The 15928-nt window shown below is 33.8% G+C and overlaps 1 protein-coding gene across 6 annotated transcripts in view; it reads left to right on the top strand.

Annotated features, from left to right (window-relative positions):
- The window catches only part of LOC123533861 (olfactomedin-like protein 2B), a 147073-nt gene that overhangs the window by 118648 nt on the left and 12497 nt on the right, over window positions 1-15928 (top strand). For 5 of the 6 annotated variants that reach the window (XM_045315799.2, XM_053519633.1, XM_053519635.1 and 2 more), the window contains exon 2: window positions 6826-7052. In XM_045315799.2, coding sequence (XP_045171734.1) covers window positions 6826-7052 — 227 coding nt within the window. Of the gene's footprint in view, window positions 1-590; window positions 1623-6825; window positions 7053-15928 lie in introns of those variants that run through there. The other variant, XM_053519632.1, reaches the window with a different exon arrangement.

Here is a 15928-nt window from a genome sequence, read left to right on the forward strand (position 1 = left end):
CAATCGGAAATTCTGACAAAAACTCTACATTAAAAAACGAAGTTGTTCCTAATCTCTTACAAGAGTACAAGAGTACGCGTTTTATGTTGAAATGTAACTGATTTTTTACAATATGCTATTGGACCATATGTGAGACTGGCTGTAGCCAAATATGTTATCCTCTTTAAGTAAGGTAAGTAGCACTACGTAGTACAAGCTCATGTTCATACAATATACTGCTCAGTTGAGCTGTGTAATATCTGTTATGCATTTAACTCCAAAACAAGTTATTGTCATTGATGTTGTTATTGAAAAACGAAAAAATTTTCCCTACGGTTTAATAATGACGATTTTGCGAGATGAAAAAATGAGAATATATATATAGCTAAAATAACTACATCAATCGAAAGTTTTATTTGCATACAAACATTGTCTTCTGGCATTGGATTTTAGAACTGAGATGCAACAGAGAGCGTGTTATTAGTGACAGGAATAAATACTTCCGTATCATTCTAGTTGAGTATGCATGTTATTTACGAAGAGACCATTCTGTGATGATGGTACTTGTCATTTATACTGACTGTGATGTTTTATAGATGCTTTTATTGGATGTTTGTGATCGGAAGAACTTTACGCCGGGTAATTACCCAGCCTCAACGATAACATGCGTTACCGGCACTTTGTTAATAGAGAATAAAACAATTGTTTAAGCACTCAATAATTTACAAAGATAGCCAAGTGGTCTTATATTATCTGTATCATTAAGTATTTATACAGATAGTTCTATGAAGTGGAGTTATGTTTTCGCTTTGAAATGGATTTAAAAAGCCATAAACGAATATCTAAATAATCTAATGCACTTGAACAGAAGGGTAAATAATACATAAATGAATATTTTGTATACATATAATCCTATTTAAACATGTTGAAATGCCATGAAGCGCGCGAGGTGGAATTAAGTTACGTATGAAATCGGTTTCAGAAACAGGTATTTGTAGTTTAATAGATATATTAGAATATAGAAAACAGTAGAGTAAAAGGACTTTACTTTTAGCACCACGGGAATAATAAACAGGTGACTGTTACTGCAATTATAGTAAAAAGACACTTGTGGGAATCAGAATGGAATTAAAAGAGTACTAAGATTTCAGAAACGCCTTAGAATATTTCAGTTTAATCATGCAATGTAAACATGGATTAAAGCAATGTGGATGTGTGCAATTTGGCGTATAAGTGGATTAATGCAGGCTAGGATCGTATACTTGATGCGGAGTACCTTTTAATAGTGACATATCATTTATGATATAATGAACAGCATTAAACAATCATAATATTTTGTCGGAAGAATATAATTATTTCATCACCACTTTCTTACATAGTAACAAGTGTTCCGATTGTGAAATGGAACAAACGCTAGTGTACACTATTTTAGTGTTTTTGCATATGTTGTGTCTTCTTTGTAATACTGAAGCTGCACGAGAATGTTTATATGAATATGATATGAAAAATAATCGTGTTAAAATCACTTGCGGAAAAGGTGCTGTGTTACATATAGTGGACCAAAACGGCAACACGTTACTTACTGGAGAAACGAGTACGAGTACGAGTACGGCAGATAGCCCGGTCGTGTTTCAGCTTAATAGGTAAATTTCTTTTGATAAATCATACTTTTAGAGGACTTTGATTACGTTATATGTTGTTTTATAATTATTTAAAGTCTTTTTATGTTCTGTCATATATTATCTATTTGAAAAATACATGACATGACCCTATATTAATATCGGCTTTGTTAGTTTTAACACTAAAGAAGATTAAATTTACCATTAATATTTATACATACGTCAGCTCTATTTTCGTCTAAAACTGTATAACTTTTATTTTCTTTCTGCCTTCACTACCGACTAATAAATTCTAAATCAGGATTGATCAATCGCACATACTCAAATGTCTAATTATAAAAGCGTGCATTACAAATGTAGTCTACAAAGCTTCAGAGGCTATGGTCAGACTTATACCGAACAGATCATGCTATTTTGCCAAAATCTTAATAATTACTAAATATACTTTTTTGAAATATACTTAAATTTAGATCAACATATTGTTAATAAAATGTCAATATTTCAAAAATATCGAATCACGCAATTATAAAAGTTGTGCTGAATAACATTATAGGAATACAGAGGGGTATATTTTGATTTTTTACCGAAAAAAGGTTATATATCATAAGATATCAAATGATCGTTTTCGATAAGGTAAAATAACGACCTTTTTGTTTATCTTTATATCATTTTCTTCCCTCATCATATTAATCTCTAGGATTTTTTTAAGTTCTATACATTTCAATATATCTATGCTTTTTTTTCAAAAATGGGCTGAAGTCGTGAAATAGATAATTTTATATGATGCCCTTGTATAATTGTGTTGAAATTTTGTCATGCTATCACCAACTTATTGCACTGAAAGGTCGCTAAATTCCAAGAAAGAACTTCCAGTCAGCTTAAAGATAATAGCAAAATAACAAATGACGGGTTAGCTCTTTCGTTCAGTATATAAATTAATTTTTTTTACGGCTTATCACGCTCGGGTTTGTTGTAGCTAGGTGCAGTTTTCAGAAATATTTTATTTTATTTTTTGTGTAGGGTGGCTGCCGTTATATCAGAAACTCAGTGAATACAAATTATCAATAACTAGCGCAAAATTAGCATTGATCTTAGGCCAAAGATAATAGGTAAGGGTAGATTTCTCGGAAGCACAGAGCACTAAAACACAGCCTTGGAGAGTAGGCCCACAACAAAAAGAAGCTGTTGCGGAAATATTACAGAAGTGTTGCTTCACAAATTCAACAAGTGCATTTAAATTTTATGCAAAATATAGATAGAGGTGGAGGAAGGGATAAGGAGTAGAAAGGGCGGTGGGGGAAAGCAGGACAAGGATTATACAAAGAGAATACTACGTTCCGTAATCACAGTTACACTACAACGTAAATCACAATAGCGCAGACATTCATGTACCGAAGATAAACTCACACAGCCACACCCAACTAACTAACATAACTAAACAGACAAGTAAGATGCAACAAAACTGTAGGGCACCGCCCAAGACACACAAGCACACAAACGCACACACATAAGCAGGGAAAAACAATCGTGTGCCGCTTTAGGATTCCTGCAGCCAAAATAAATAGGGCTACGCAAAGTTACTCATAGTAAAGGGGGAGAGGATGCCAAAACAAGGGAGCGCAACTGCAAGGGAAAAGGATCGGGGCGACAGGGTCGATTAAGTTCATTGGTGTTAAATTTTAGATTCTTTTTGATTCACGTTCATTGGTGTTAAATTTTAGATTATTTTCGATTCAGGTTCATGAGTGTTAAATTTTAGATTATTTTCGATTCAAGTTTATTGGTGTTAAATTTTAGATTCTTTTCGATTCAGGTTCATTTGTGTTAAGTTCTAAATTCTTCTCGATTCGCGCTCATTGGTGTTAAATTCTAAATTATTTTCGATTCAGGTTCATTTGTGTTAAGTTTTAAATTCTTTTCGATTCAAGTTCATTGGTGTTAAATTTTAGATTATTTTCGATTCAGGTTCATTGGTGTTAAATTCTAAATTCTTTTCGATTCAAGTTCATGAGTGTTAAATTTTAGATTCTTTTCGATTCAGGTTAATTTGTGTAAAGTTTTAAATTCTTTTCGATTCAAGTTCATTGGTGTTAAATTTTAGATCATTTTCGATTCAGGTTCATTGGTTTTTAATTCTAAATTATTTTCGATTCATGTTCATTGGTGTTAAAATTTAAATTCTTTTCGATTCAAGTTCATAGGTGTTAGATTTTAAATTCTTCCCGATTCAGGTTCATTGGTGTTACATTTTATAAATTCTTTTCGATGCAGGTTCAATTTCTCGTCCCGGTTCTGATTTCTGAGTACAAAATAGAAAAAAATAATATCTGGTTGGCAATGCACATGCATTTTTACACTTTTGTTGGCTAGCCATTGCATTATAAATCGTCAGAAAGTATTTTTTATTTCATAATTCTGTCCCATGTGTAAGCTTAGCGTAGTCTACCTGTTGGCAGTGAGTAACAACCAATGCACTCTGTTCAACCTTTTTATAGAATGCTAGATATTCTACAGCACGCATAATCATGTCTCATAGATATGTTAACAGCGAGACTTGTCAGTCAAGTGACACAGCAGTTATACTGAATTTTGAATGTGTTGCCTATATAATTCTCTACGTAATGTGTTTCCTATGAACAAGAAATGTCACTATATATATGTCATTACAAATACCAGGAAATCACTAATATTGGTTTTTCTTTTATCTTTTATTTATTTATTTGTTTAACTGGTGTGGGGTGTGTGTGTGGGTGGGGGGAGGGGGTCAAGGGCTCTTACAATCCGCATACATTTATTATCTAATAATCTAAATATACGTTTTGTTCGAAACTACGAAATATCATGCCCACGAAAAACGATTTTATAGGATATGGGTGTGCTGTGGTCAAGTTTTGCACAAGCACACTTTCTCTCGATAATTACGATAATTGTGAAATATTCACCGGTACATATTGAAGTTCCGTATATCAAAAAGTCATACTAGGAAAATTGTCTTAAAGGACAACGAATGTCCGTATTAAACCGTAAATATGGAACTAGTCAGGCAATATGAGATATTGTTTGTCAATAGGAAATTAATCTTCTTGATGATCATAACAAGCATTTGGACAATGAATCACCAAATTGCATGTTAATTCAATAAAGAATTGCAACGGAAAAGGGTATTGTGCATTTTGTAACCTGTTTCTACGTTTGAACGTTTGTAACAAATAAAAGACTCAACTTTTAAACTGAATAGGAAATTTGTAATTGCTGTTTTCGGATTAAAGCACACACTGCATTACACTGAATGCAGTTCAAATTACAACACGCATATATATTATTAACTAGTTTGAAGTACAATTGTATTATCCTATAACATGTACTCGCTTGTAAGCTCTACACACATACTAAAATACAATACAGTCCCCTGGTATGTTATTTTTTCCAGATAATATTATTATACTAGTCTTTTATAAAAACGAAGACTTATTACTTACTCAATACTTCAACAATGGGAATTTTAGCTCTCTGCATGTTTTTTTTTCTTGTTTTAAAACAGAAATCTTAGTTGCTAGATTATTGTATTGCAAAGCTCTTGCATGTAGCCCTCTGAAATGTTCTGAAATTGGTCTTCAGCAAATCAATTTTGTAGCATTTAATGCCAAGGTCAGATTATAGACACAGTGACCCTTGTTTTTCTCCTGATAGAGGAAGTGTTTTCGTTCTGTGTTATTTTCGCGTATTTTTATCACATCACTAGAGTATGAAATACAAGAGCAAAGTACAAAAAAATAGGAGTGGTGAGGAAATGAGTACATTGGAGCGGTCACAGACAAACAACCCATCCTTGATTAACAGTTGATCGATCGTCACTGATGCCAAATGTTGACAAAAGCGAAATATACGCTAGACATATCCTATCCTAAGTTTTCGCTAATGAATACCAAGGCATGAGTCATATAGAACTGTAATCAAATCACACTACATCTGTCGGTTTAGTTTAAACGCTATGGTAACATTAAACCCAACTAACTCTGTGTGTTAACAGGCCCGCCGTGTATGACTTCTTGCTTATTAAAATTGAACCTCGCCACAAACTGTCAATTTACGTTTCATATAAGAATATGACCAACCTATAGTTGATGTCCTTTGTAAAAGCACAATATGCAGATATTGTTTTTACATATCATTTTATCAACTTTTAGAATTAATCTGATGATTTCTATACTTTGCTCATTATGAAGAATATTTTGACAGTCCATGAAATTTTGTAGAATGTTCCGCTACAGTTTTACGAGAGGTTTCACATATAAACAAAAGGAATTTGTTCTGGTGTTACATGTAACAACTAATACACATCTATTCAACCTTTAAAGAATGCCAGTTGTTCTGTTACACATAATACTATGTCAAATAGAGATATTAACAGCGAGACTTATAAAAAAGTGACACAACAGTTATACTGTATTTATATTGATTTTTTTTATTTGTACATAATTCTCTATATGCTACATCCCAAATGAATAAAAAATCCACTACGTCAGTATAATATTATAGATATGCTAAGGTCAGGTTTTCGTTCTTGATAAATGACGTCACGCAATTACTTACGGTTCTTCAAGCGCAGAAGCACGTTATTTATACTCAATTACTTTTAATGGACAAAAGAAAACAAAGTAGATAAAGCATTAGAAAGTCATCACTATTGCGCGCGCGTGTGTGTGTATGTGTGTGTGTGTATAACTACAGGACACAAGTTCTTATTTGATGTAATGTAGTCCTGAAAATTTGTACACCCGCAGTTATTGTTTACGTTATCATAAAATTACATTTTGTGACGAGTTGACACTACAGTTATGTTGAAACAACGTTCTGAATCAGATCTCCCTGATTTACCCAATTATTCTTCAGACAGACATTTTCCTTTTTCCCTTAGGATAAAGACACGTGCAGAGGCATCGATCACCATTCACTTTTGCACGAGGACGATGTTCATGCAAATGCGGTATAGATTACTGGGTTAGACATATATTTTAGACCTATACCCATTCAAAACACTATCATCTTCCAATACGAACTACAATGTATCCAATGCGGAAATAACACGGGCCGTCACATGGTAAAAACGCGATTCTCTAACTGGAAGAGAAAAATGGGTTTTAAACAGATAAGCGTATATTGCTTAAATAATGAGAACTTCGATTTAATATTCTCTAAAAAATGTTGTTTTTTTTATGTTTTCCAGATCAAGCATTTCTTCATTGAATGATGAGGCACACAAGGCAACCAAGAAACTAAGTGATGCCAGTAAACTGTTGAGGAAAGTACGTGAAGATCTTACACTGCAGATAAACAACCTCATTAACCTGACAAGCCTTCTACAACGAGGAGATGATGAACTCAAAAAAGACCTATTTACTTTGAGAAATCATGAGCTAACTTCACCTTTGGTGAGGGAAGCTATAATTGCAGGTAGATATAGTATTATCTAGCACTTTCATATAGAAAAACTGCCGGTAATAAGTCTTTAAAGAATCTTTATTCTTCAGAAAAAGATATATTCCTGTAGGTAGCGTCCTGTTCAAAGAAATGTTTAAGATTAAAAGGAGAGTGTTGGTTAATTTTGAATATCCGGCACTCGGGTAACTGTTTAGGCGGTTACGAGGCTCCTGTCGAGTTTCTGCCTAAACAATTACCCGAGTGCCGGATATTACCATCTTTTCCCGCTGTCAGTGATTGATTCGCTTTCTTGCATGCCTTATTCGTCAATTTGTTGAAGATATAAAGAAAAACGAAGGCGCTATTTTTATAGTACCCGTAGCGTATGAATTTACGCATTCATTCATAAATTATAGCACGTGAGTAATCTTACACCCCTGGGTGTAAGATATGTTTTTCTAGCACCGGAAAAACACGGCATGCCAGACAGCATGGTAATCCAATAATAGAGCCTTTTGATGAATATCCGAAGATACGATAAAGATTACGGGACTATATTATTCTAAACACGCTATATAGTTGTACAGCAAATAGTGTAAATGCAGATAAATACACATCCACTGTCAATTATTTTATCAGTAGGACATGAATATAAGAAGCGACAGACTCGCCCGCACTCTGAGAGACATGTTGTTTTAACCATGACGAGAACTGACCTAGATTTTAACCATATATCAGTAAGAGCAGCCTGTCGCTTCTGACTATTGACAATAAATAACAAATGCTGATTGAATGGGATAAGGCCGTGACTTTTATTATTATAATATCATTACAGAAAATTAATGAAATATTATGGCATATTGTATGAGATATCATGAAATGAAGCATGAAATGATAGATTTCTAGCCAAATTGCATAGAAACAAAATAGGCAACGCTATGATGCTGAAGCTCTAAATTTATGATAAGCACACATGTACTAGACAATGGAAGGAGAATGCAAAATTGCAAATTGTGCTAGCAAATCCAGCTGCCGAAAATCCGAGGCCAAGATGCTCAACGAATTCCCAACATCATGATAATGGATTTAAAGGAAACAAAATTTTGAATCCAGTGCAAGTGCAAGAGAATATATAATTAGAATAAAACTGCCAAATAGATACCATATTTTTGCCATGTTTATGCAGAAATATATCAGCCACGATGGGATCAAAAGTCACGACTAACAATTAAAACTTAAGACTTTAAAATTATATTTTTAGCTCTTAAGAAGATGATATTTTTCAGCAAAATAAACAAGTCCGCTGCTGCCCGCGTGTTTACTTGGTACAACATAATTATTATATTCTGCAAAATAAAATATTTTCTTTACTGAATAAAATCAAACAGTTTCTTTTGTTACACAACCTTAAAATTTTCGCTGAATCTATTTCATTTTGTTAACAGGATTATTTCAAAGGAAGTCGGGAAACTGCGAGCCGGCTGCCTAACCCCTAACTCCTGTTTATTTATCTTTTTTACCTTCATCTTTTATTTATTTATTTTAATTTGGAAGGGGGGGGGGGGGGGGGGGGTAGTGATATCCAAATGCTGCAAACAGAAAGGTGTCTCCACCCCCCTCCCCACCCCCCCGACTTCCTTGGTCTATAACATTCGTTTTTCTGGTATTAAGGGGACGCATACTTTGAAATTAGAAAAAAGTGGGTGGGGTATTATAAAATTTACATGCAAAAAAGTTCAAGGTTTTGGTAAATGAAATGAATACTGTTTCAACTGTTATAAGTACACAAAGGATTGCTCACTAAAATAAAAATGAGAAAAACTGAAACAAGAAAGTTATTGTTGAATTACATAAGACTTCTTGTGTACATTCAAAGTCAACAATTAAGACTTTTTGGTGCGAAAATAATAGTGCTTCGCTTTGTCCAAACATATATCAATGTCCTACAGATTCTAATTTAAAGAAAGAATGTGAAATAAGTTCACTGTCTTGCTTTTCATTTGGCATATGTGAGCTAAAACACAATATTTAGTTTGTTTACAAAGTAGTGCATAAGAAAAGATACGGTGGTCAAGGAATGCCACATTCCAAAACTAAAAGAGTATATTCCCCTTAATATATTAAACATTTATCGTTACAGAAGTCTAGTGGCTTACAATAAAGGCCTAGAAATGTTGCCATTATTAATTTTTAACTTGGTATTCATGAACTACAATGCACTTAAATATCAAAACACATTCAACAAACTTTTGAAAATGTATCTTCTTAAAAATCCCTAAAATAAGGTATGAAATTTGGTTGAGAGGTCCAATCAATGTGTATATGTGCAAAAGCAACATTCTAATCTTGTTCACAAAAGTTACTAATACACAGCAGGAATGTCAATGATCAAAACTGGACGAATATACAGTTATCCTCACTTTAATGTCATTTATAATTTGTCCTTGAATTCTCCACCATACTTTTCATAACTCTGTTTGCACGAGTTGCACGAGAATGCTGTCATTCACGTAAAAAACGGGGTCAAATAAGTTGTAAATGCAATATCACCTAAACGTAATTAATGGATTATGCAGTTCAAGACAAACTTTATCTCATAACGTAACAAACATGTATAATGTTGTAACAACAACTTTACTTACACTGATTTAAAGTAGCAGTCGGTTTATAAGTGACGTTATTGATTCATTTTGTGTTTTGTTATTGTTGTCAAAAAGTATAACGGAAGTGCCTCACAACTGAAGCGGAAACCAGTTTGATGCGCAAAGTAGTCCACTGTAAGTAATATTTTTTGACAAATGTCCACAGAAATTCATAATTTTCTATTATTAAAGACGACTATCTGAATAGGATTCATTATTTGATAAGAAATTATAATCATCGACATGTTTTTTTTAAAATCGTACACGTGCTGACACCTAAGTTGTCTCCCGTTGTTTATTAGAGTTACCTTTCGTCCGGCGCAGTAATACATTTGCAGTGAATCGCCGAGAAGTCGTGGGAAAATTAAAAACCATGTAAACAAACTAAAATTAACCACCTTTTCAAGATGGATTTCAAGTGATCGACATTATGCATTTAACCAGCCTGACCTGTGTAGCATCTTAGATATCAGTTCTAAGGTATTTATTGTGTAGAATGTCATGTTATGCCCTTGCAATGCTAATCCCACTCTGATTTTTTTGTTTACATTTTTTATCAATGAGAAATATGGCGTCCATCCCGAGATGAACTGACGTGGCGTTAAATTTTTACATGTTTAAGAAAACCTGGTGTGTTAGAAAGAAAATCTCATCCCTTCAACATTATTTGGAACACTGTTATTGTGAAAAACCTGTTTTTTCCTTATACAAAAGCGTAATATTTTGTGTTGAATGTACTTTCACAAAGACCTCTGTTTTCCTATTACATTCATAGTACCACATCCTTATCCACAAAATACTGAATATTACAGGTGTCCATCGGTATTATATCAGTTTATGAATATGTTTTTTATTTTCCCACCATTGATTTCTTGAATATGCACCCCTTCCGCATTGCTGTATGAACTGTGAATGTAGCAATATGCGTCCCCTTAAATGAAAATTGGACATGATACAGGTCGTAACATTTAGACAAATTAAATATTCAGATAAATACTTAAATAAACTGAATAACCGCTGAATTTCGTATATGAAACACTTTCATATGCATGAGCAATATCTAAAACAATCCATAATGAAGCCTTCATATACTTGGTGGCGAACTTTTGACTTCTTGGAAGGAATAATTGTCTTTATCTATAAAAGGCAATGTATACCGATGTGGCATGACCCGCTGTACTGGCGCTGAAAAATATATAACAAGGCAGCAGATTTTTTTTCCAAAAATGTTAGGGTGAGGAGAGTGGGTATTTTTATACACGAAGTGTCGACTTGCCTGCTTAGTTATTTGTGAAGGAGTGAACCGGTTTGAAATATAAAATTGATCAAAATGACCACACCCGTGAACTGCTCGTGCGTGAAATTGATTAATCGAGGCACGTTATATTATATGGACTGGATTAGAGTAACAGAAGCAGAAATTATAGCTCTTGCGTACCTACTGAAAAATAACATAGATTTATTTCTCAAGAGAACATAAATTCCTGTATTGATAGTGAATCTTTAAGCGGTATCTTTTTTGCTATATCCCTATTCACCCCGTGAAGAAGATAACGAATAAAAGAAAAATAATTCCAAAATTTATTGTGGCATTCTAAGAGAAAATATTCTTCTCTAGCACCCTGTTGAGAAATAAAGCTCAATTTGTCGTCATTTATCAAACTGTTTATTACAGACTTGTCAAATAAAACTGACAAAACTGGTAGGGAAGGTAGAACATTACTGACAAGTTTTTATTCCTTTATTTATTTCATCTAACATGCAAATCTACTTTCCCTTCATTCTTTGGATGATTTTCAGTGCATTCAAATTACGTGTTCACATATTATTACTTAGAAAGTTATAGCTTCACCATGTTCACCGAATAGTTTAAAACGGAAAAATCGTTGTTTTGAAATTATGTTCTGATCACTAAAATATTCCATTTGATTCACTTTCCAATCGGGTATTTTGAAAACCTATTGAAGTATTTACGCATTCTGAGAAATATATAGAGCTCAATGTTTCAAAAACAATTTTACCTATAAATGGTTTTAAGTTTTGACAGGGGAGTAATTATGAGCGCCATCCTTTAAGTTCTTTTATTCCATAAAATAAAAAAGTAGAATCTTTATTCGTAATGTTTTTAATTTTACATACTAAACGTTTCAAAGACGAAATTAATATTTTACATATAAATAATATTCTAAATGAATGGGTATCAATACCGTTGTAACCGCTCGTCTTGCATGTACACTTCCTCATTATCTTCGACATTGAAGCACAAATGTTTTGACGTGTCCGGGAGTGAAGTTGATGCTAGCGTTAATTCTTTTTACATATGACGGTTTGATAAAAGACGTTGTGTCTGACATCATTCGTCCTCCACCTCTGATAATTCATGTGGTGAAGTTGGCAGTTACTTGCGGAGAACAGGTTTGTACTGGTACAGAATCCAGGAAGACTGGTTAGGTTAACTGCCCGCCGTTACAGGACTGAAATACTGTTGAAACCCGGCGTTAAACCCAAAACAAACAAACAAAACATTCATCTGGACTTCTCAATATGGTTCTACGTATGGACGTGATATTTCTATATTGTTAAGATAGAATCGTCTTGTTTCATCCTCTTCTTTTTAGAAAAAAAGTACATAATAGAAAAGATTATGTAACATTGTCGTGTACAATACGGCAAACATTTTGACTTGTCCCCCCAAAAAAGCATATTGAACGCGTCTATCGGCTCGCTTTTCGAACAGGTTCTCGTTCCAATATGTCTGCACGGAACAGATTTAAATGACTAAATAACTCGGTTCCAACATTGGCGCCTTACTGTCCGCTGATGATGTAACTGATAATTAGAAAACTATGTCAATGCTAGTGTGCGGTTTAATTTCCTGCAAACAAGGTGTATCATTAATACCTCTTTAAGCTGATGTTTGTCATGAATGGTATAGACTGAATGCATGAATAATGCATTTCCGTTGTCCTCTTCAGTGTATTGACTGGAGTTTCAATTAACCGTCGGAGACAATAATTGCAAAAATGCGTTATTGCTGAAATCTAATGACAATAAAAGCTGTTTTGATCAATCTTACACTTCATTTGGGCCAAATTTATATGGACGCGTTCCATAGTTGTTATTTCTTAGCGACACTGTCATTCTTTTTTTTTGTGACAGTGAACTGAAAACATATTATGTGACTAATGAGTAGTGTACAATACAATACAATACAATACAATACAATACAATACAGTACAATACAATACAATACAATACAATACAATACAATACAATACCTTTTTATTACACAATAGCAGGTGAAATTATAATTATGTAAAGACATATGGTGGTGGAAGTATGCTACCAGAATTTACATTCCTTCATTTGCTAGTGCTTGATCAGTGACAGTAATAAATGATTCGGCAAAGTTGTAATGGTTTATTCCATTGGTCCTCAAGATCAATTTTTTTGTCTATTTTTAGCTCACCTGAGCAATGCTCAGGTGAGTTTTCTGATCACTCATGTCCGGCGTCTGTCTGTCCGTCAACATTTAGTTGTGTATGCGATAGAGGTTGTATTTTTTAACTGATCTTCATGAAGTTTGGTCAGAATGATAACTTTGATGAAATCTAGGCCGAGTTCGAAAATGGGTCATCTTGGGTCAAAAACTAGGTCACTAGGTCAAATCAAAGAAAAACCTTGTGTATGCGATAGAGGCTGTATTTTTCAATTGATCTTTATGAATATTGGTCAGAATGATTGCCTTGATAAAATCTAGGCCGAGTTCGAAAATGGGTCATCTCGGGTCAAAAACTAGGTCACCAGGTCGAATCAAAGAGAAACCTTGTGTATGCGATAGAGGCAGTATTTTTCAATTAATCTTCATGAATATTGGTTAGAATGATAACCTTGATGAAATCTAGGCCGAGTTCGAAAATGGGTCATCTTGGGTCAAAAACTAGGTCACTAGGTCAAATCAAAGAAAAACCTTGTGTATGCGATAGAGGCTGTATTTTTCAATTGATCTTTATGAATATTGGTCAGAATGATTGCCTTGATAAAATCTAGGCCGAGTTCGAAAATGGGTCATCTCGGGTCAAAAACTAGGTCACCAGGTTGAATCAAAGAGAAACCTTGTGTATGCGATAGAGGCAGTATTTTTCAATTAATCTTCATGAATATTGGTCAGAATGATAACTTTGATGAAATCTAAGCCGAGTTCGAAAATGGGTCATCTTGAGTCAAAAACTAGGTCACTAGGTCAAATCAAGGAAAAACCTTGTGTATGGGATAGAGGCTGTATTTTTCAATTCTTCTTCATGAATATTAGTTAGAATGATAACCTTGATAAAATCTAGGCTGAGTTCGAAAATGGGTCATCTCGGGTCAAAAACTAGGTCACTAGATCAAATCAAAGAAAAACATTGTGTATGCGATAGAGAATGTTTGTTTTCAATTGATCTTTATGAATTTTGGTCAGAATGATTACCTTAATGAAATTTAGACCAAGTTCGAAAATGGGTCATCTGGGGTCAAAAACTAAGTCACTAGGTCAAATCAAAGAAAAACCTTGTGTATGCAATAGAGGCTGTATTTTTCAACTGATCTTTATGAAATTTAGCCAGAATAAATACCTTGATAAAATCTAGGCCGAGTTTGAAAATAGATGATCTGGTATCAAAAACTAGGTCACTAGGTCAAATCGAAGAAAAACATTGTGTATGCAATAGAGGATGCATTTTTCAATTGATCTTCATGAAATTTGTTCAGAGTGATTGCCTTGATGAAGTCTAGGTCGATTTTGAATATGGATTATCTGAGGTCAAAACTAGGTCACCAGGTCAAATTAAAGAAAAATCTTGTGTATGCGATAGAGACTGTTTTTTTTTTTTCAATTGACTTTTATGAAATTTGGTCAGGATAATTGCCTTAATGAAATCTAGGTCGAATTTGAATATGGGTCATCTGAGGTCAGCAACTTGGTCACTTGGTCAAATCAAAGAAAAAACTTATGTATGTGATAGAGGCTGTTTTTTATAGTTGATCTTCATGAATTTTGGTCAGAATGATTGCCTTGATAAAATCTAGGTCGAGTTTGAACATGGGTCATCTAGGATCATATCTAAGAAAATGCTTGTTTTATCGCAAGAGACCAATTTTTTGGTCCAATCTTAATGAAAATTGGTCAGAATATTTGTTTCCATGAAATCACTAGGTCAAACATGTTTTACACTGTTATGGAGTGCTTCTTAGGTGAGCGACCTAGGGCCATCTTGGCCCTCTTGTTTATTTTATTTTATTTTTCGTAGGAGAAGGAAGGGGTGGGGGCTGAGCGTTCGGGTCTTCAGTATTTCCTATAAACCATTTGGCTATTTGGGCTGCGTATAGAAAATTACGAATCCATTCTTAGGAGACAAGAAATTGAATTTGCTAGTATTTAGATTTTAAGATAGTCCTGTGTCCATTTATATATGTATGTCTATGTTGACGGAACACCAAGCATTATAACGAAATTCATTGAAAAACAATTCTAGGCATTTTGGTCGCTTGGCTATTGTAGTGGTATAAGTCCTTTTATCCTTTTTAGGAAAATGCACTCAAGTATTCTCATGTTCCTGTAACAATTTAAAGAATCAAAACACAATAGCATACGCTCAGGAATTTCAGATATTTCATACTTTGAATATGTATTTAGACAAAGCTCAATTTTATTAAAACTTTACGCACTGTTAAACTTTATTCATAACTCTATAAAGTTTAAGACCTGACATATGTTAGTCTCATATTCCAAATGTAGGGACATAGATCACTTTAAGGACGTATGCTAGAATTTGGTGCGAAAATTTTCCCAATAACAGAATTTCTTCAAACTTTGGATATTGAAGGACAGTCATCTAAGAAACAAAAAAAATGCAATAAAAATCATAGGTCACCGGTATCGAAAAAGAGTTATCTGCCCTTGAAAACGGCATTTCCCCCAAAAATGACGTTTTCAAGGGCAGATAACTCTTTTTCGAATCCGGTGACCTATGATTTTTATTGCATTTTTTTGTTTCTTAGATGATTGTCCTTCAATATCCAAAGTTTAAAGAAATTCTGTTATTGGGAAAATTTTCGCCCATCTCATATACAGGGAATTCTAGCGTACGCCTTTAAAGGTAAAACATAAACATAAACATATTGACATACTGACATAATCTAAATTGAATCTGGCTTTACATAAGTTAAGTTTAATAATGAGCCCTCTCCAGGAATGACGAAAGCTTTAACAAGTATAGAGATACC

This window comes from Mercenaria mercenaria, chromosome 12 (genome assembly GCF_021730395.1).
Source record: "Mercenaria mercenaria strain notata chromosome 12, MADL_Memer_1, whole genome shotgun sequence".
Lineage (NCBI taxonomy): Eukaryota > Metazoa > Mollusca > Bivalvia > Venerida > Veneridae > Mercenaria > Mercenaria mercenaria.